The sequence below is a fragment of the Mustela putorius genome, unplaced genomic scaffold (assembly GCF_011764305.1).
Source record: "Mustela putorius furo isolate JIRA1106 unplaced genomic scaffold, ASM1176430v1.1 tig00000785_pilon_pilon_pilon, whole genome shotgun sequence".
NCBI lineage: Eukaryota > Metazoa > Chordata > Mammalia > Carnivora > Mustelidae > Mustela > Mustela putorius.
Window position 1 is genome coordinate 6,536,148 of NW_025421480.1, and position 23,809 is coordinate 6,559,956.

Here is a 23,809-nt window from a genome sequence, read left to right on the forward strand (position 1 = left end):
AATCAATTAAATCATTTCTGCTCATTAAAATAATACTAATTTTTACTTTAAGTTTGTTATAAAGGCAATATGAATCAACTGAATCAATTCAAAGATAGTTTAAAATTCTATTGCCATTGATTTCCTTTTTTTCATTGTGGTGATATATATATGATAAATGCGTAACATAATATCTGCCATTTTAAACATTTGTAAGTATACAATTCAGGGGAATTAGTTAAATTCACAATGTTGTATACCACCATCTATTTCCAAAATTTTTTTTATTACCTCAAACAGATATTCTGTAACTCTTAGGCAGTAACTGCCCAAACCTCTTTTCTCCAGCCCGGTTACTGCTAACCCTCTTTATGTATATGAATTTAGCTATCCTAGCTATTTTCAAAGAGAGAAATCATGTAGTATTTGTCCTTTGTGTCTGGTTTATTTCACATAGCATACTGTTTTCCAAGTTCATTTCTGTTGCAGCATGTATGAGAACGTCATTCCTTTACATAACTGCATAACAATCCATTCCATGTACACACTGCATTTAGTTTATCCATTCACTTGTGACCAGACGCTTGGGCTATTTTCACCTTTTGGCTGTTGCAAATAACAAATGCTATAATCCACACTGACACATAAGCATCTGTTTAAGACCCTGCGCACAATTACTGTGGGTATATGTCTAAAAATGGAACTGCTGGTCATATGGTAATTCTATGTTCAGCTTTTTGAGGAACCACTAGAAGCTATTTCCTTCAGTAGCGACACCATTCTACACTCCCACCAGCAACATACAAGAATTTCAATTTCTCTACATGTTCACTGACATTTATTTTCCTGTTTTAAAAAAATTACAGCCATCTTAGTAGATGTGAAGTGCTATCTCATTGTGGTTTTGACTGGCATTTCTTAACGACAAATGATGTCGAGCATCTTCTTTTCATGCTTACTGGGCATTTTTACATCTTCTTTGGAGAAATGTCTAGTCAAGTCTCTTGCCCATTTTTTAAGTGTGCTGCTTGTCTTTCTGTTGTTGAGTTGTAGGAATTCTTCATATATTCTGGATATGACACCTTTAAACGATACATGCAATTTTGCAAATATTTTCTCCCACTCTTTACTCTGTTGGTAGTGTCCTTTGATACACAAGTTTTTAATTTTAATGAAGTCTCATTTATCTACTTTTTCTTTTGTGGCTGGTGCTACTGGTGTCATATCTAAGAATCCACTGCCAAATCCAAGGTTATGATGACTCATCCCTATTTTTTCTTCTAAGAGTTTTATGGCTGTAGCTCTTAAATTTAGGTCATTGATCTATTTTGGTTAAATTTTATATTTGATGTGTGGCAGGGGTCCAACTTCACTCTTTTATAGTGGAAATCCCGGTGTCCTAAGCCTCATCTGCCAAAGAAATTACTCTTTCCTCCACTGAATGAACTAACCACCCTTCTAAATCCTCAGCCTGCCACTGTAATAGTTTGTGGGTGCCGTAACAAAGTGTCGCAGAGGTGACTTAAAACAACGCAAGTTTACCTTCTTGTAGTCTAGACTCAAAAAATCCAAAATCAAGCTGTGGGCTGGGTCATATTTCCTCCAACGCTTCTAGGAGAGGATCTCTTCTTTCCTTGCTTCTTCTGGCTTCTGGTGGACTCAGGTGTTCTGGGTTTCTGGTAGCCTAACTGTAATCTCTGCTTCTGTCTTTACATAGCTATTCTCCCTCTGTCTTTTCCTTTCCTTATGAGGACCTCAAGTCACATTAGTTTAGAGTCCATCTTAATGACTTTTTCTTAACTTGACTACATTCTCAAAGACTTTATTTCCAAATAAGGTCACATCCACAGGTATGGAAGATTAGGACTTCAGTATATCTTTTTTGGGGGGAAACAATTCAAGTCACAACAGCCACAGATATAGAGGGGTTTATTTCCAGACTCTATTCTATTCCATATTCACTTGTCCATATGTCTACTTTTATGTAAGCCAGCATCACTAGCTTTGTAGTAAGTTTTGAAAGCTTTTTCAAGATTGTTTGATCATTTTTTAAATTTTGCCAGACTGTGCCAAACTTAGCCAAACTCTTTAGAAACAAAACATCTTTTACTATGGATATTTCTGTATTCCTAAACATTTCTTGGGACTTTCTTATGGGGTATAGTTAAGTTACTTGAAAAGAGTATGACCCTTTTGGGTCCAGCTTTTCAGATTTAGATGAGGGTAGAACTCAGTCTATGGTAAATTATTCCCCCCTATTGAGGGCATAGACACCAATGCCTTGTGAATCATGACGTTTACCAGTCTGGCTGTCAAGACAGGCACCATTCCTGACCATGTTATTGCCCAGCACTATCAACTCTAATTCCTTTTAGTGCTTCTCCCCCACTTTATGGTTAGTTTCTCCATTATATATATAATGATCAGTAGTACTCAGCGGCATACTGGAGAATTACTCCTTCTTTGTGTACCTCCTTCCTCTCTGGTACTGTGTCCTGTGAACTCGAACTCACCTTGGTCTTCCTGGACTCACAGCTTCCTCCTTCTACCTGACAAACTATCAGACAACTTGGATTTGTCACACACGGTCCAGGAACAGACACCGTATCAGTCGTGTCTCTTAAGAGACTGGTCCTGCAAGACCCACAAAACCCATTCCCACAGTTCTTGGCTGGTTGATACAAATGCTACATAGAAAGCCCCTCTTCCACTCTCTGATAAATGAGCTCCCACTATCTGTGCCTAAGAGAGGGTCCAGTTCCAAGAAGCTGTTAGCCAAACCAAACGACTGCCTTTTTCTCAGTTGCCACTCTCAACACTCCCATCTTACTGAGAACCGCAGATAATCTCTGTACTATTATTCTATTTCTCATACTGAATTTGTTGATTTAAGGTGTCATTGTATATGCAACGTACTTGTATACTATACTTACTACACTCATATTCTATACTCACACAGCTGTGGAGTGGCTTTACTTTCACTGCCCCAGAACTGTAAAATAAGTTATCTAATTTTACAGTAAACATGTGTAACAGACAGACGCAAATTTGAGTTTTCTAGGAATAATGCAGGGTTTCTCAATCTCAGTACTATTTAGGGCCAGACACTTCCTTGTTCTATGTGTTTAGAGTGGGGGGAAAAATACACTGTACACTATAGGATGCTTAGCAGCACACTTGGCCTCTTGGCTTCTACCTACCAAATGTCCATAGCGACCACTTCCAACCTCCCACCACTTCTAATAATCAGTTATTGCCAAAAGCCCTTCGGGCAGGGGGAGACAGGACTTGCCCCAGTTAAGAACCACTGGGCTAACAGAATAAACAGTTCTACTCTTAAGTATTTGTTTATCATTCTTAACAACAAAAAAAGGAGGAAGAGTAAGGGGACAAAAACTTTATTCTAAACTGCAAGGGACCTGTTAAAATAACTAAATTCTCAAAAACCTGGAGATCCATTTTCTGCTAATTATCTTATGCAAACACAGCTTAAAAGTGTTTTAAAAGTAACTCCTTTATACATAATGCAATAAATACCATCAATATTTAATTATGCTTAAACTACTGAAAGGTATCATAATGAACATCTCGAAAAGAAGCAGAGAAACTAATTTTGGTATCACTGAAGCATCCATGATTAAAATTCAGTTGTGCTTCATGCTATGCTAATTTTATGAATTATTTACAAGTGTTATTTTTAAAGCATATAATGTGAAACATCTTACTTAAAAATAAACTTCTCTATTCTGAACTCTCATTTTTCAAAATTTATTCCCCAAGACTTAGAACTTATTTTTAGATGATTCAAGAGGGAGAAAATTAACTGGCAACTACAGTTAAAAGACAGAGAGCTAGAAAGTTCAACTCTATGTAGTGTTGTTCTCCAAAGGGGCAGAAGAATATTTTCTACCAGTTCCAAGTTTTGAATAGATACATCTAGAAGTTTTATGTAATTACCTGCAACATGAGCTCACAGTCATCTCTTCCAACGAAAATCATTTCTCGTGGCAGCCTGTGGCGAGTGCCTCCACTGCTCACCAAAAACCAGGATGTTAAGCTCATTTTCTGTTTAGCTTCTAAGTCTTTGGCAAAGCTACGTCATCCTACAGAGATATTAAAGAAAAACATACATTCAGATATTTTTAGCTTTAGTATTTATCCACCAAACAGTTTAAAGTTGACCTAAGAATAGAACTGCATTCATCATCTACTCCTGGCTCAGTAAACAGACGGTCCAGAGGTCATCCGACATGACAAATTTACCAAATTCTCATTAGTAAAGTAAACACACAGACTCCATTAAGAGTTCAATTAAAAAGGAAGACATCAGGCAATTAAGTAGTCAACTAATTCACATTTGTCATACTTCTGAAAGGCTTTGGACAGAGCTTATAAAGATCTATTAATTCTCAAGTAAGTGATCACATTATCATGTTAACCTGAGTAAATACTACCAATAGTATACAAATAAATGTCCGACTTATAAATGATTTGAGAAAGACTAAGTTCAAATGAATATTTTTGATATCTGATTAAGAACAATAAAAAACAAAGATATTGCTTCTCTGTCAACAAAGTGCAGACCACTGAAAGAACTTTCAAAAACATGCAATTTCAATTTCTCTGTCCTCATATGTACTTCACTTTCTTAGAACATTTTTCTAGAGTAGCAATTCTTAGGCTTTTGTTCTTGGTACCCATTTCACTCTTTTATTTTTAAATTTTTTTTTAGTACACCCCCCCTCTATATATATATATTAAAGATTTTATTTATCTATTTGACAGACAGAGAGAGAGAGAGACCATGCACTACAGCAGGGGTAGAGGGAGAGGAAGAAGCAGGCTCCCTGCTGAGCAGGAAGCAGGACATGTGACTCAATCCCAGGACCCTGGGCTCATGACCTAAGCCGAGGGCAGGTGCCTAACGGACTGAGCCACCAAGATACTCTATTTCTTTAAAATTTATTTACTTGACAGAGATAGAGCACATGCACAAGCAGGGGGAGCAGCAGAGGGAGAGGAAGAAGCAGACTCTCTACTGAGCAGTCAGACTGACATGGGGCTCAATCCCAGTACCCTGGGACCATGACCTGAGCCAAAGGCAGTTGCGTAACTGAGTCACCCATGCACCCCCATTCCACTTAAAAAACAAAACAAAGACCCCAAAGAGCATTTTGTTTGCATGGTTTATATATACTAACATTTACCTTAAAAAAGAAATGAAAACTGAAAAACTAGGACTTATCAATTCATTCAAAATAAACTAACATTTTAATGAAAAATATACTTCCAAAACAAAAATAATTAGGGCAAAGAGTAGCACTATTTTAATTTTTAAAAAATTTTTTAATGTCTAGCTTAATTGAAGATTTTTCTATTTGCTCTGCATTCAATCTGTTGCCACATATCGTTGAACCTGAAATATCTAAAGAAGGCCTGCCTTCATTCAAATAGTTAGAAAAGGGAAACTTATTATGTAGTTTTTTCAAATAACTATAGTTTTTTTCTTTGATACTACATCAAAACTTTGAAAGCTTCTTGAAATTTATTTACAATAAGAAATCTGAAACTTTTCATACTATGTTGCATGAAAATTCATCAACTTTGAAGGGATCTTTTAACATTATAAATTGGTCATGTGGAAAATACTGGTTCCCTGAGTTAACAGATCTTCTAAATAATGACCTATTCGTTATATTACTTAAAAGCATCACAGTTGTTGACTTCATCACCCATCTTCTCAGAAAAATCCTTAAGTATGAGGCAGCCGTGAGAATCATGGTGGCAGAATCAAGCTTTCTAAAATTCTCATTTTCTCTTGAAAGCTATAATTTTATAGGCAAAAAATACCACCCATTCTTTTCTTTGAGGTGACAGGCTTACTTTGTTGGCCAAATATTCAAGTCTACAAAACCATAAATATGTCTGTCAGTCACTGTGTCAAGTAAAAAGGCGTTCTATGAAGCAAGTGGGCAGTTCATAACTCGAAGGCGCTCTGTGAAACAAGTGGGCAGTTCACAACTCAAAGATGACACAAATTCTTCTCTTTGAGACAACCCTGGTACTTTGGTGTACAACATAAATGCTTTATGTGTCCTTCCAATTACTTGTACAGAATATTAAAAAGATGTGACTCCCATTTTAACCACATTATCAATGACATTCTTAAGTGAAACTGGCTTTTCCCCCCCCTTAATTCCAAACGCATGGCAGTGAAGGATACAATTACTATTACTATAGTTCAGCCTGGATCTACGCTAAGGAACCAGCAGCTTTAACCACCGATCTTTTTATACTATCAGTTCAGATGACAATACAATAAAGAAGGCAACTAATGTTTTAGATGTTCTTATGAAAATAGTTTTGACCCCCGACCTTTGAAATGGTTTTGGGAACTCCCAGAGGCCTGTGGACTGAGCTGTGCTAGAGAATGTGGCTATGTGATTCAGAATATAAACCTTAGTTAGAGTCAGACTGACAGATGAAGAATCTGACTCCTAGTTCTAACACTTTTTATTCTACATGACCTGGGGCAAGTTATTTATCTCCTGCCCCTTTGTTTACTCTTATCTAAAATGGGCATGATATTACCTACTCAAAGTTTTTTGTTAGAAATCAAAAAAACTATACATGTAAATATTTTTTCCCATGGAAATGGCACATTTTTTTACAATTTAATTAGAAGCAAACTATACTGTTGTGAACTGAAACATTCTGTACTAAGAACTAGATCTATATTAAAGCAAAATCCTGTAAGATACAAAATTTTGTTAAGGTAAAAATCCTATATATTATAAATTTATCAACACAGACACGAAACAATGGGTATCACCAGAACAGACAAACAGTCTTCTCTAAAGCCAAAACAATCATGTCTTAACTCACTTTCAGCTTATCAATTGATAGTCAGTTTACATGGATTTTTCAATCTTTTATCCACCTTACTCCGTGCTGAAGCTGTTGTTAGTTTTTCATTGCCTATTCTTTGTCAAATTGGCTTTTAGCATTTCATGTGTACTTCCTGGCCAAGTCAATGGAGAATCAAAACAATTTCATCCAAGAAAAAACCCTCCAATCTAAATTTAGCATGTAAGTTGCATACTGCATTTGGAAACAAACAGAAGGACAATTTCAAAAGATGATATGAATAAGTAAGCCAACAGTTACACACTTATTTAAAGGAACTGAGAAAAGAAAAAGTACAGTAAGACATAATAAAAGGAAATGAAATTAGCCTAAACAGAGTCAACTGAAACAGTAGCACCAAACACAAGCAATAGAAACGATATAATATTTTCCAAATCAAAGAAGTTTTATGTAAGCATTATTTGTATACTATAAAAACACTAAAGTATTTAGACAATATCAAACAAGGTCATATTAATATCCAAATAAATGACATATAATTCTATCATACAAACATACAAACAATAACTACAGTTGACCCCTGAACAACATGAGCCTGAACTGCATGGATCTGCTTATATGTGGATTTTTTGAGAAATACAATACTGTAATCATATTTTCTCTTTCTTATGATTTTCTCAATAGCATTTTTTTTTCTCTAGCTTAACTGTAGGAATACAACATATAATACATGTAGCATAAAAATACATGTTAACAGTTCATGTTATTGGGAAAGCTTCTGGTCAACAGTCGTTATTAGGAGCCATATTTTGGGGAAGTCAAAAATTACCCATGGATTTTTCAACTGTGTAGGGGATGGAACTCCTAACCCCTGCATTGTTTGTTCAGGAGTCAACTGCATGTAATTACATAAAATAATATGAAAATAGTGGCAATTCATATATTTTGTTTTGACTGTCAATGACACTTAAAAGGTAACTAAAGAGTAGGCATTTTCTGAAAAACAAAACTAAAAATCGTAATCCTCAAGATGAGGAGTATTAATTTACTGGAGGGGTGCAATGGCCTTGAGTCTTCTTCTACCTTCTCAACCACAGTTGGGAATGAGATACACCAAAAAGCTGCTGCGTTTCAATTATTTCTCTCCTTATCTAAGATAGTTTCTCACTAGTCCTTCAATTCCAATTATCTCTTCCTACTTGCTAAGTAATCCTGACATTCACACATGATAAAACTGAAACCTGTGAAGCCTCTACCTTCAGCTCAGGTCATGATCCCAGGGTCCTGGGATTGAGCCCCGCATCGGGCTCCCTGCTCGGCAGGGAGCCTGCTTTCCCCTTTCTCTCTGCCTGCCTCTCTGCCTACTTGTGATCTCTGTCAAATAAATAAATAAAATCTTAAAATTAAAAAAAACAACAACAACCCTGAAACCTGGTTGAAAGGCTGCTCAATGACCAAGACATAGGTTTCAGCTCAGTTCCTCTACGGGGAGGGGGAAAAGCCCATGGGTTCGACAACACGCCCAAGGTCTTGACAAGATGTGACAGCAGTTACACATTTCCTTGTAGGGTTTCCAAACGAGCCAGGAAAACATGTGTTTTGGAGTAGACGTTCTGATTTAAAACCCATGTCCCTCATGCTCTCTAAGTGACTCAAAATCCAAAAACGATAAAAAAACAATAAATGTTTCTGGATTCCAGATATTTTACCTGTATCGAAAAAAAGAAAAAAAAAAAACACAGAGGGAGGATATCTAAAGACAAAATGAGACACAGATATAATGTCTTATAATACCTGGCATACAGGAAGCATCTAATTAATGTTCATTTCCTTTTCTCCCTTTCTTCCTAATCTTTTCTGCCAAATAATACCTTAACATCATAAATTGAGACTGGAACAATACCAACCAATCAACATTACTGAATATCTTCTATTTCAATGTAGTAAAAGTATTCAATTAAAGGAATATTTAGGAAAATATGTCATATGTCATAAAAATTATGACAATATAATGTAGCTTATGGGTTACTCATAAAATTAAAAGTGCTACAGTCTTTATTTCATATATATTTCAATTCAAGAAAAGTAAATTTAATAAATCAATGATTAAAATTCCTACAGCACTTTCTCAAAGCATGAAAGGCTTTCATTGGGATCTAAAGCCTGAATTATATACAGGATCACTGAGCTTTTTCTAAGACTGGAGCCATAGGCTTACATACTCAAATTCTACCGCAATCTATAATCTTTGCCCTGTGACTCTGCAAGTCTTCCCGTTAGAGGTAGAGTATCTCTCTCACTCCCTAACTGTGGGCTCTGCCTCATGACTTTTGGCCAAAAGGATGATGTTAGTAGATGTGATGCAAGTAGAGTCTAAAACGTGCTCGGGAAATTGGCTTGCCCTCCTGCACGTCTGCTATCACCAAAAAAAGAACATGTCCTGGTCAGTCTATTTGCTCAAGATGAATGAGAGACATATGGAACAGACATGGACCTAACATACAATTTGAAGTCAGAAGGTCAATATATCATCTAACCCCCAGGTGAATGACAGATATAAGATATATGAGCAAAAAATAAAAATGATTGCTGTTTGAAGCCATTGAGACATGTGGGCTGATTTGCTTCACTACTGACTATAATGCACATTGATTATAATTTACTAAAATACAGTATCTTTTCATAAATACATTCATAGTCCAATACACCCATTTGAGTATTTTTAGAATATACAAATGAAATTTTTGTTTTTATTGTGTCTTCCCAATTTACTTTTTTCTTGATGTTTAACATTATTTGTATAATTAAACATAAGGGTGCTATATAATATATAATATATATATATATAATATATATATATATATATAATATATATATACAGACTTATAAATTACAGGTAACGCTCTCAGCTTTATCGTAACAAAGAACCAACAACTAGAAAATCCAGCAATGGAAGAAAATGCAAGCCCCCTTTTTGGGGGTGGTGGGGGAGGTCAACATCCTTAGTTTACTATTTTCCTCTCTGGAACATTCAGTTTAACACAGGAGACTCCTCCCATATCCCCCAATAATGGACATAATGGACATAAATGCACTGCTGATCTAGGAGCTAAACAAAGAAGTGGTTTAGCGGGTTTCACTGTTCTGGTTGCAGTTTTTACATATTAATCTCCTTGGTTAAGCAGAGCACTTCTACCCTGGAGGGCAATTTAATTCCTAAGCTACATAGGAGTATCACAAAAAAATGGAGGAACAGGAAACTCCAGGAATCCATCCATCCATCTAAATGACTACTGAACTCCTAAGAACTATCTGAAGTTAACTATTTGGGACTCTGGTGTCCAGTCAAAGAGGCTGTTAAAATTCAGTATTTTGCATGGTACCAGGTACCATCATCCTTATTTCCCATTCCAAAAGCTCCAAGAAGTAGCCTACAGCTAGCCTCTTGCATTTCTGGTGTGGCTCACTGGAGCCAGGATACATAATAAAGGCTCTGTCATCCAAATATTGGATTCTGTGCTCTGGCTGGTGATTGCTGTTTTTAATTGCTGAGCTTTTGGGCTGGCCATCGTAGCTTCAAGTTTTATGAGCTGAAGCATCTTTTAAGGAATTTGGAGAGTCAGTGTGTGCTTGTTGCTTTGTTTTCTTCCTCTTTTAGGAGCCAGGTACTTAAAGAAATCCTTAACAGATCACTGGCTGACCACAGAGACAACAGAATAGAAATTTCAGTAACCACACACAACAAGGAATACACACCTTGCAAAAACAGTTTGGAAGAGTAACAAACAGTTGGCTTTAGGGCTCAATAAGAAATATTCAGCAATCCCTAAGGAGTGGGATAATTAAATTTCCATATATATCACAATATGATACTTTAAATACCCGGTTCAGTTCTCAAACTATATAGAGAGAGCAAGCAACAGAAAAACTTATTTGCAGGGGGAAAAATGGGCAGAAACCATCCCCGAGGAAACCCAGACATTTTAATTATTAGTCAAAAATGTTAAATCAACTGTGTTACATGACAAAGAACTAAAGGGAATCAGCAAAATGAGCTATGAGAAAGCCAAGAGCATAATAGGGAGACAGAAATTTTATAAAATGAGGAGCACCTGGGTGGCTCATGGGTTAAGCCCCTGCCTTCAGCTCAGGTCATGATCCCAGGGTTCTGGGATGGAGCCCTGCATTAGGCTCTCTGCTCAGCAGGGAGCCTGATTCCCCCCACTCCCTACTTGTGATCTCGCTCTCTCTGTCAAAAAATAAATAAATCTTTTAAAAAAAAGAAATTATATAAAATGAAAAAGTCACTACAGAAATTCAACAGCAGATTTCAGCAGAAAGAAAAAATGATCAACAAATCTGAAGATAAGACAATTGCAAGTATTCATTGTGACAGAAGAAAAAAGGAAGTAACATAAACAGAGCCTGAGGGATCTATAGGATATCATCAAATGTAGCTACGCATACATTACAGGAGTCTCAGAAGAAGAGACAGAGAAAGGGGAAGAAACAAAAAAAGCTTACCAAATTTGAGGAAAGATATAGATATTCACACTCAAGAATTTCAATATACTCCAAGCAGGAAAAACTCACACAGATCCACATTCAGCCATATTATACTCAAACTGTCAAAACTGAAAGACAATTTTGAAAACATCAAGAAAAGACTCTTGTCATGGACAAGGAGTCCCTAATAAGATTAATGGCTGATTTCTCCTCATAAACCATGGAAGTCAGAAAGCAGTGGGATGGCTTATTTATAAAGTCTGGAGATAAGAACTGTCAACCAAGAAATCTTTATCTGATAAAATTACCTTTTAAGAATGAATCACAATTAAGACATTTCCATTAAACAAAAGCTGATGGAGTTCATTACTAGTAGACTGGCCTACCAGAAACGCAAAAGAGAAACTTTCAGACTGAAATGAAAAGACACTAGACAGTAAATAGAAACCATGAGAAAAATTAAAGATAACACAGGAGAAGTAAGTATATAGGTAAATATAAATCTAGGATGATTTACCTTTTTTTTTTTTTAAGATTTTATTTATTTGAGAGAAAGAGAGCACAAGCAGAGGGATCAGCAGTAAAGGGAGAAGAGGATCCCTGCTCAGCAGCATGTGGGCCTTGATTCCAGAACCCTGGGATCATGACCTGAACCAAAGGCAGACATTTAACTAACTGAGTCACCCAGATGCCCCTCATTTTAATAATTTTATTTATTTACTGAGAGAGAGAAAGAGAGAGCACACACGCATAAGCAGGGGGGAACAGCAGAGGGAGAGGGAGTATCAGGCTCCCCGCTGAGAAAGGAGTCCAATGTGGGGCTTGATCCCAGGACCCTGGGATCATGACCTGAGCTGAAGGCAGATGCTTAGCCAAAAGAGCCACCTAGGCATCCCATGATTGTACTTTCAATATGATTTGTAACTTTCCTCTTTTTCCAATATGATTTAATGGGCAAATACATAAAACAATAATTATAAAGCTATGTCATTAGAAATACAATATATAAAAATGTAATCTGGGTCGCCTGGGTGGCTCAGTGGGTTAGCACCTCTGCCTTCGGCTCGGGTCGTGGTCCCAGGGTCCTGGGATTGAGCCCCACATCGGGCTCTGCTCAGCAGGGAGCCTGCTTCCTCCTCTCTCTCTTTCTCTGCCTGCCTCTCTGCCTGCTTGTGGTCTCTGTCAAATAAATAGATAAAATCTTTAAAAAAAAATGTAATCTATGACAAATATAAAAGGAGACGAATGGAGATGTACAGAAGGAGATTGTATACTCTTGATATTAAGTTGGAATTATTGAAATTAGGTTATTATAACTTTAAGATGTTATTTGTAATTCTCAGGATAACCACCAAGAAAATAACTACATAAACATGTAGAAAAGGAAACAAGAAGTGAATCAAAATGGCACACTAGCCAAAGCTCAACTAAATATGAAAAACATAAAGTAGTGAAGAAATTGAGGAACAAAAAAATCATACAGAATGCAAAAAAATAAATAAGTGACAGAAGTTAATCCTTCAGAAAACACATTAAATGTAAACGTATTAAACTCTCCTATGAAACGGCAGAAAAAGATCAGATAAAATAACAGGATCTCTTGGGGAGCCTGGGACGTGCAATTGGTTGAGTGCATGACTTTTGGTTTTGGTTCCGGTCATGATCTCAGGGTCATGAATCTGAGCTCCCACTGGGGCTCTGTGCTCAGCAGGGAGTCTGCTTGAGATTCTCTCTCCTTCTCCCTTTGCCCCTCCCCCTGGCTCACCTCACACAAACATACTTTAAAATAAATAAACGAATCTTAAAGGAAAAAAAAAATCAAGATTTCTTTTTTTTTTTTAAGATTTTATTTATTTATTTGACAGACAGAGATCACAAGTAGGCAGAGAGGCAGGCAGAGAGAGAGGAGGAAGCAGGCTCCCTGCTTGAGCAGAGAGCCCGACGTGGGGTTCGATCCCAGGACCCTGGGATCATGACCTGAGCCGAAGGCAGAGGCCTTAACCCACTGAGCCACCCAGGCGCCCCAATCAAGATCTTTCTACATAGTGTTTACAAGAGGCTCTGTACAGATAGGGACACAAAGAAAAAAGGTTGAAAAAAGACATTCCACACAAATAGTAATCCCCCAAAAGTGGCAGTGGCTATATTAATGTGTCAGAAAAAAAAATAAAATTTAAATCAAGGAAAGATTACAAGGGACAAAAGAGGACATTATATATTGATTAAAGCTTCAATATAGCAAGGCATAAAAAATGTAAAAGTATATGTACCTACCAATAAAGCCCAAAAGATATGAAACAAAAATAAACGGAATTTTAAAAAATAGTTTAGCAATAGTATGAAACTTCAATACCACACTTTCAACAACATGAAACAAACACAACTAGACAGAATATCAATAAATAGAGGACTTGACAACACTATAACCAATATACCGAACAGACATACATAAAATGCTCAATTCAACTACAGCAGAATGACATTCTTTTCAAGTGCACAAAGCACATTCTGAAGAGTAGCACATTATGTTAGGCCTGAAACAAAACAAGAAATCGTAAAAGAGCAAAAAGTGCAAAACACTTTTCCAATCAGAATGGAAAGAAATTAGAAATCAATAACAGAATGAAAATAGGAATATTCTCAAAAGGTGGAACTTAACATACTCTACACAAACAATGGGTAAAAGAAGCAATCATAAGAGAATAAAAAAGTACATTGAGAGATGAGAAGACAAGAACACAACATACCAAAACTTATAGGACAGAGCAAAAGCAGTGTTCAGAGGAAAATTTATAGCTATAAATGTTTATATTAAAAAATAAAGAATAAAGATAAAATAAGAGCATAAAAAATAAAAGATAAAAAACTAAAGTTGATTCTTTGAAAGAGCAACAAATGAAAAGTTGTTAGCTAGATTGACTAATTAAAGACTCAGATCACTAAAATCACCACAAAAAATGGTGATATTACTGATTTTAGAGAAATAAAAAAGGATTTTAAGAGAATTTTATATACTAGTGTAAGCTAAAAAAAAGTACATAACCTAAATGAAATTGAAAAATTCTTAGAAACCCTAACCAAACCAAGTTAAATCATGAGGATACAGAAAAATGGAATAGATTTATAGTAAGGAGACTGAATCTAATCAAAACATTCCAAGAAAGAACAGTCAAGGAACAGATGCCTTCACTGTTGAATTGTATCTAACATTTAAAAAGGAATTAACACAAATCTTGGTCAAAATCTTCCAAAAACTTGAAAAGAAGATAAGATATCCTAATTCATTCTATGAAATCATTACCTTATAGCATAGACATAAAAACTATAAAAAAAAAAAAACCCACAAAACCCCACAGAGCATTATCTTATATTGATGCAACACTCTTTAACAAAATACTAGCAAACTAAATTCAGTAGCACATTGAAAAGAATATATACAACAGATATGTGGAACTTATTCCTGGAATAAAAGGTAGGAAAATCAATGTGATAGGCCATATTAACGAAGGAAGAAAAAAATGAATGAAGAAAATGAAAATGAATAAAGAATGAAGAAATGAAGAAAAAAAGAACAAAGGAAAAAACACCACATGATCATCTCAATTGGTGCACAAAAAAAGCATTTGACAAAATTCAAAACCTTTTTCTGATTAAAAAAAAAAGCCCATATAAACTAGGAATAAAAAGGAACACGATGAAGTTCAAATATGAAAATCCCATGGCTAACATCAGACTCAATAATGACAGACTGAAACCTGCATCCCTAAAATCAGGAACAAAACAAGAATGCCTGCTTCCATCATTTTTATTTTATATGGTACTGGAAATCCTAGCTATAGCAATTAGGTAAGAAGAGAAATTAAAGGTATCAAAATTGGAATAAAAGAAGTAAAAAAAGGGGGGAAAAAAAAGGCCCAACAACTTTTTACAGCAAGACAGGAATCAGAAGAATTGCAGGATATAAAATCCAGTAAAAAATCGCTTACATTTCTACTTATTACAAATGAACAATCTGAGAAGGAAATTTTTTTAAGTCCACTTATAACAGCATCAATAATAACAAAAAGTTAGGATTAAATATAACCAAGATGGCTCAGGACTTATATACTGAAAAATATAACATTGTTGAAAGAAATTTTAGAAGACCTAAATACATGAAAAGACACTGTGTCGTCAAGAACTTGAAGATGCAACATTGTTAAGATGACAAGACTACCCAACGCAAACTACAGATCTGATGCAATCCTTATCAAAATCCCAAGAGCACTGTTAAAGAAATAGAGAAATCCATTCTAAAATTCATATGGAATCTCAAGAGACCCTGAAGAGCCAAACAACTAGGAAAAAGAAAAGCAAAGTTGAAATGCTCACAATGTTTCCTGATTTCAGAACCTCTTACAAAGCAATTTTAATTAAAACACTGCCATTAAGACAGATACATACACCAATGAAACACAACAGAGAGCCCAGAAATAAACTGTCACATATATAGACTCTGATTTTCAACAAGGGTGCCAATACCAGTTCTTGGGGGAAAAGAGTCTTTTTAACAAATAGTCGTGGGAAAACTGGAAAACTTGGAAAGAATGAAATTGGCCTCTTACCAGACTATATGCAAAAGTTAACTCAAAAATGGATCAAAGACTTAAACATAAGAACTAAAACTATATAAAATTCTAACAAGATAAAAAGAGGGCATTTGCATGACTCTTTTATTTGATAATTGTTTCTTACAGATGACACCAAAGCAAAGGAAACAAGAGAAAAAAAACCAATAAATTGTACTTTATAAAAATATTAAATTTTTGCGCATCAATGGGCACTACCACAATAGTGAAAGGAATAGAAGAAAATATTTGAGAATCATTTTTCTGATAAGGGACTAATGTCCAAAGTATTAATTATTAGAAAAATACAAATCAAAACCACAATAACAGGGGCACCTGGGTGGCTCAGTGGGTTAAGTTGCTGCTTTTGGCTCAGGTCATGATCTCAGGGTCCTGGGATTGAGCCCTGCATTGGGCTCTCTGCTCAGTAGGGACCCTGCTTCCCTCTCTTTCTCTCTCTCTGTCTGCCTCTCCATCTACTTGTGATCTCTGTCAAATAAATAAATAAAATCTTAAAAAAAAAAAAAAACCACAATAGCATATACCATTTCACACCCATTAGATATATGTGATCTGTTATCAAACAATGAAAACAGATGTTGATGAGGATGTGGAGAAACTGGAACACTTGTGCATTGCTAGTGGAGATGTAACGAAGTGCAGCTGTTGTATTTTAAAAAGCCAGAGGAGCACCTGCGGTGCTCAGTCAGTTACGCATCTGACTTGGCTTCAGCTCAGGTTGTTATCTCAGGGTCAAGGGATGGAGCCCCCATCTGTCTCCCCACTCAGGGTGAAGTCTGCTTGTTCCTCTCACTCTGCTCCTCCCCTGGGCCCTCTCTCTTATTAAAATAAAAAAAGAAAACAATTTTCATGTCATCCAGCAGTTCCACTCCCAGGTAGGTATATACTCAAAGAATGGAATGGTATGGAGTACTTCTGGCATACCTGTACACCATTGTTCGCAACAGCTTAAAAGTGGAAACAGCCCAAGTGTCCATCAGCAGATGAGCAAACAAAATATTACTTGCACATTCAATGACATATTATTCCATCATTAAAAGAAATGAAATTCTAACACATAACATGGATGAACTCTGTCACATTATGGCGAGATAAGCCAGCACAAAAGGGCAAATATTGTATGATCCACTTTCATAAGGTACCTAAAATAGGCAAATTCATACAGTCAAAAAGGAGAATGGAGGTTACAAGAGGCTGGGCAGAGAGTGGGTTAGTATTTAACAAGTACTTAGTTTCTGTTTAGAACAATAAAAAGTTCTTGAAATAGCAGTATCAGTTACACATTGTGAATGCAATTAATGTCACTGAACTGTATACCTAAAAATGGTCAATTTTACATTGTGTCTATTTTACCAGAATTTTTTAAATGTAATTTTAAAATGTGAATGTAATTTTAAAAAGCCACTTAAGCACTCTCTCTGCCTTGATTGCTGTTTTTAAATTAGAGACATAGTGAATCTTTATTTTGCTTAGTTTTATATTTCTGTCTGTCTTAGAACAAGTTGTTTTGGACATTCAAGTTTTCCCTTAAGGCAAGGATTGGCTAACTCTGGCCTCCTGTTAATTTTGTGGATAAAGTTCTTTTTTTAAGATTTTTGAAAATAAAATTTGGAGCACCTGTGTGGCTCGGTCATTGAGCATCTGCCTTTGGCTTGGGTCGTGGTCTCAGGGTCCTGACATTGAGCCCTACATCAGGCTCCCTGCTCGGCGGGAAGCCTGCTTCTCCCTCTCCCATTCCCCCTGCCTGTGTTCCCTCTCTCACTGTCTCTATCTCTGTCAATAAAATCTTTTTAAAAAAATCTTTTAAAAAAATCAATGAGGGTGAGCAAGCTCGCATATGTGCATGCGAAGGGTTGGTGCGGAGAAGGAAAGAAACTCAAGCAGGTGGCATGCTGAGGGTGGAGCCTGACCCGAGCCCCGCAGGTCCTGACCTGAGCCTAAATCAAGAGTTGGCTCCTTTGGGGTGCCTGGGTGGCTCAGTGGGTTAATCCTCTGCCTTTGGCTCAGGTCATGGTCTCGAGCCCTGCATCGGGCTCTCTGCTGGGAAGGGAGCTTGCTTCCGCCTCTCTCTCTGCCTACTTGTAATCTCTCTCTCTGTGTCAAATAAATAAAAACTTAAAAAAAAAAAAAAAAAAAGAGTTGGCTGCTTCACTGACTGAGCCGCCCAGGTACCCTTCTGAGTAAGTTTTATGAGAACACAGACATTTGCACTGAAGCAGCCAAGCAGAGATTGACAGAGATCATATGGCCTACAGAGCCTAAAATATTTACTTTTTAGCCCTTTACAGGAAGTTTGCCACCCTTGCCTTAAAGGATTAATACCAGTTTTTAGTTTTACCATTTTGGATGAAAATATTTTATTTCATGTTATTTTTATTTCATTTATTTTCTTAAGTAGGCTCCTCTGGGTGTGGCAGCCACTGTGGGGCTTGAACCAACAACTCTGAGACAGAGACTTGAGCTGAAATCAAGTCATATGCTTAACTGACTGAGCCACCCAGGTACTCCCAAAGTATTTTAAATTTCACATTTATCTACCTCTCACGACTCAAAATTGAAAATTATATTCAGTGGGTCATGACTATTACAATTACCAGGTTATCAAACCATCCTGCAAACTAGTGAGTTTCTCAATATTTATTAATATGCATGTATCTGTCCTAATACTATGTCAGTTCGCATTTCTCAGACTGTACTCACATTATTTGTTTTTTCTGTTTTCTCCCTTCCTATCAGTTGTCATTTTTCACTGTACTGGGTCTATACCTTCTTGCAAAGCCTTAAAAAAAATATAAGTATATTGCAACTATGCTCAAACAAATAGAATATAAACAAGAGCTCCGGTGAATAAAGGAGGAGGCTTTGGAACATAAATTTTGTTACTCTGAAGGCTTTCGTGAGTTAATGTTTTAGATTTTTAGTTGGTAAGCAGAAGAACTCTATAGGCAGAATGTTATTATGAAAGTATCACCCTTCCAAATTAAAGATCAAATTAAATAAAAATCCTGGGGTTCTTTGAATTCAAAGAAGGGAATGTGATATTACCAGAGTATTACTATTTTTTTAATTTTTTTTATTTTTTTTATTATTTTTTTTTTTAAAGATTTTATTTATTTATTTGACAGAGAGAGACCACAAGTAGGCAGAGAGGCAGGCAGAGAGAGAGAGGAGGAAGCAGGCTCCCTGCTGAGCAGAGAGCCCGATGCGGGACTCGATCCCAGGACCCTGAGATCATGACCTGAGCCGAAGGCAGCGGCGTAACCCACTGAGCCACCCAGGCGCCCTTACTATTTTTTTTAAAAGATTTTATTTATTTATTTGACAGAGATCACAAGTAGGCAGAGAGGAAAGCAGAGAGAGAGAGAGGGGGAAGTAGGCTCCCCGCCAAGCAGAGAGCCCGATTCGGGGCTTGATCCCAGGACTCCGGGACCATGACCTGAGCCGAAGGCAGAGGTTTTAATCCACTGAGCCACGCAGGTGCCCCTAGAGTATTACAATTTACTATCTAGTATAAAACATGAATTTACACAATGAGAAAAAAACAAAAAAAAACAAAAAACAAAAAAACACAAGATTACCCCCAAAACTTACTAGTAATGTTTCAGGGATTAGACCATATGCTGTATGTTGACCCATCAATCATGAAACATATAATTAACATAGGTATGGCTTAGGTTTAGATTAAAAAATCAAACAGATTCAGAGTCCTAAGAGTTTTATACATAATTATGAAAAATAAACAAAACCCTAAATATGTGAGTATCTTCTGAGTATGAGAAACAGTTAAGACCTTTAATTACAAAGAGTAAAAATTCCAGGAAATTTCACTTAAGAATTACAAATCCAAAAGCCTGTCTATTAATGAAAAATATACAATTTTCTCTGCTTCATTTAAAATGACTAACAATAATGGGACGCCTGGGTGGCCCAGTTGGTTAAGCAGCTGCCTTCGGCTCAGGTCATGATCCCACCGTCCTGGGATCGAGTCCCACATCGGGCTCCTAGCTCGGCGGGGAGCCTGCTTCTCCCTCTGCCTCTGCCTGCTATTCTGTCTGCCTGTGCTAGCTCTCTCCCCCCCCCTCTCTCTGATAAATAACTAAAAAATTAAAAAAAAAAATTAAATGACTAACAATAAAACTGAAACGCAACTCAAAACTCCTCCATTTCTCATACCAGCAATCCTCACTGACTTTTCTAACAGTGTAACCACTTAAATTCAAAAGCCTACAGCCTCAGAAATACACACTAGACTTGATACAAAATTATATTAGTGTCTATCTTCTGTGCTTAATTTTAGCACTTAAGAAATCTCAGAGCATGACAATGTATAAAACGGATGCCTTCCTGTAAATCCATTCCCATGGCAGAGTAAGCCAATCTTTTCTCCCTAGCCCAACAATACTTTTCCAAACATCTCTCATGGTGTAATTTAAATTCTAAGTTTATAGCATTGATGATAATGAGTCTAGCTGGTGACCTATCTGAAAGTAAGAAAAACTTATCCTCTTATTCCCAGTTCTTACAATCAGTGTGAGAAACCTACCAAATCTGGGCGCTCTGGGCAGACAGGGCGCACAGACAAAACAAACAATAAAACTTTCCACAAGGAACTTAGTCCTTGGGCGATGTTGGTCAGTGGATGCGAGGAGATAAGCCTGAAGTGACACCGGAACAAAAAGGAGGCTGTCATTCCCCCAGCCTGGGATGGGGACACTGGGATAGGAGCCCTACAAGTCAGTGCAGAGCTGACCACAGGGATCTTTCTCTCTGCATTCCCAGAGCCTAATATGGTGCTTCACACCTACTGACTGACCAGCTATTTCTAATGAATGAATGAGTAGTCCCGGACCTGCGGAAAATCTTGTTGAAAGTGGATAATCTGGAAATCTCCAGGGACAGAAGGTGAAATTAATCATTGAACCTTTGCTACAGTTAAAGCCCTTTCCACGCCCGCCTTCAGTTGTCTCTCCCATATTCTTCATCTCCTTGTCACATAGTTTTCAACAGCTCCCTGACTAAAGCTTAAAGCTCTGACCTTTGAAGGTCAGAGGGAAGTAAACACTGACCCAGAATCACAATCCAGTTTCCATGCTCCCGACAGCTATAACTGGCTTTAAAAATGGACTTTCCTGTTAGATCCTAGCTCACTTCAGAACTGAACGTACTAAAAATTTAAGGTTTAAATTAAAAAAACAAAACAAAAACTGCAGATGTTCAGCAGGGCATGGAGCTTCAACTACACTTCTAAGTTTCAACCTTCCATATATTTTACTGGTTTTGTTTATTTACACTAAAAAATGTTACTTCCAGTCATTTATAATTAAAATTGTGGACTGATGGCAAGAATCCAAGTGATATTAATTACTAGAATGCTGTTAGACAGGCACTAGAATATTCGACATGTACTAACATTAAACCGAACTATGAAGTAAGGCATAACATAACCAACAGCAAAGACCAATTTAACTCCGATTATTAGGTTTGAGGAAAACTAGTCTATAAATGATCGTCAGGTGTATGCAATTACTTGAGCTAAAATACATGTTAAGGGCAGTATATCCTTATGCTTCTGGCAATCAGCCGGCTGATTCATCACCAGATGGCTTTACAGAGAATGAACCTCCTCCTACCCCCCAAGCCCTACCATTGCAGAGTAAGAAATAACGGCTGTAGCTTTAGGACTATCAATCTACACAGCTGAAAACGCTTTTCTCTACGTATGCAATTCTCTTTAATAAAATATTATCTACAGATGAATCCAAGTGACAACTTGTCTTCTGGAACCAGTTGGCATGAAAGGGTGGAAATGATCTTCATGGGCTTGGTCCAGTACCTACCCGGCTCTGTTTCCTGAACGAATCAGTAACAGTAGTAGGAAAAAGAAAATGTGATCTTCATAACAAAATAAATGAAAACTTAAAGGGAAAAAGTAATAAATTTCACTTCCTGGAACTGCTGTTTAAACCAGCAGTAAAACTACCCAAAGTATACAAAAATACTGATTTGAAGGGATACGTGGACCTTAGTGTTTACAGCAGCATTCTCAATAACACCCAAATTATGGAAGCAGCCCAAGTGGTCACTGACTGACGAATGGATAAAGAAGATGTGTGTATATATAAAAATACACACACACACACAATGGAAAATTAATTCAGCCATCAAAAGAATGAAATCCTGCCATTTGCAGTGACATGAATGGAGCTAGAGAATATGATGTTAAATGAAATAAGTCAGAGAAAGACAAATACCGTATGATTTTACTCATAAGTGGAATTTAAGAAACAAAACAGATGTGGGGTGGGGGAGAGGCAAATCAGGAAACAGATTCTTAACCAGAGAGAGCAAACTGAGCTACTAGAGAGAGGGGGGGGGTGTGTGAGACAGGTGATGGGACTGAGGAGGGGCACTTGTGATGAGCACTGGGTGTTGCAGGTAAGTGATGGATCACTACATTCTACTCCTGAAACTAATTATTACAGTTTGTGCACTAACTGGAATTTAAATAAAAACTTGAAAAAAATTAGCCGACAGTATAGCTTATTCATTGAACAACTGCCATACACGCTTTTAAAACTTGTACCATGCCTTTGAAAAAAATTTGTAATTAAGATTTTATTTGTTCAAAGCAGTTTAAGGTTCACAGGAAGATTCAGGGAAAAGGCACAGAGATTTCCCAATACCACATCCCCTCAACAAGCATGGCCTCCCTCGGTGTCAACATCCTCCACCACGGCGAGGTATTTTCTACAGTGGAGGACCGTGCCCGGACCCAGCGTTACATCACAGCTCAGTCTTGGTGTTGCACCTTCTATGGATCCAGACGAATGTACGAGGACATGTATCCATCGCTATGGCACCAGAGAACATTTCCACTGCCCTAAAAACCCTGTGCTCTGCGTACTCATCGCTCCCCTGCAACCCCACAACTTTTTATTGTCACCAGTTTTGCCTTTTCCAGAATACCATATCATTAGAATCGCATGGTTTGTATGCAGCCTTTTCAGATTGGCTTCTTTCCCTTACTAATATGCATTCCAGGTTCCTCCATGTCTTTTCTTGACTTCATAGCTTGTGTCTTTTTAGTGCTGAATTCCATTGTCTGGATCTACCACAGTTCATGCATCCATCAATTTGCTGAAGGACATCTTGGTTGCTTCCAAGTTTTAGCAATTAGAAGTCAAGCTGTTATTAATACCATATCTTTTTATCCCTTTATACCAAGCATGCAAAAGATAACTGAGAAATTTTAAACAAATGTCTCACTTCAAAATTCTATTTCACATTTCCCCCCCTACTAAAATCCCTGGGGAAAATATCCTTAACATTAAAGCCTCTGGCTTTTGGAAAAAAAAAAAAAAATTAGGGTTGCATTTAAACTAAAGATCCAGGATCAAATAAGGTATAGATATGATTGATCGTATGTTATAAAAACAAATAGACATAATTATCTGTAATCTTTTATTAATAATAGGTAGCATTTACTGGCCACGTACCATATATCATTCTAAGAACTTCTTTCATATACATAGGCTCACAAAATTTATTTTAACTACAAAAATGAACATAAACATTATGCACCAATTATACATGAGGATCCCATTTTCTAGATTACTCCAAGATGAATTACTCTTTTTTTTATTCACAGGTATTTAAGTACTAAGCACTATAGGTAAGAGGGAGAGAGTGAAGATCAAGTTCTTTATCCCACAGAAGCAAAAATAGACAAGGAAGAGCTAGGTAAACAAACTAAGACAACTTTAGTGACAATGGGAAGGCAGGAACATAAAAAGACAAAGAGAACAGCATAATGTAACAGTTTTAGAGTG

At 36.8% G+C, this 23,809-nt stretch overlaps 1 protein-coding gene across 11 annotated transcripts in view; it reads right to left on the reverse strand.

The window, feature by feature from the left end:
* The window catches only part of CEP170 (centrosomal protein 170), a 124,002-nt gene that overhangs the window by 85,193 nt on the left and 15,000 nt on the right, over window positions 1–23,809 (reverse strand). For all 11 annotated transcript variants that reach the window (XM_004756796.3, XM_004756795.3, XM_004756794.3 and 8 more), the window contains exon 2: window positions 3,937–4,082. In XM_004756796.3, the coding sequence (XP_004756853.1) occupies window positions 3,937–4,041 (105 nt within the window). In that variant the 5' untranslated portion in view covers window positions 4,042–4,082. The remainder of the gene's footprint in view (window positions 1–3,936; window positions 4,083–23,809) is intronic.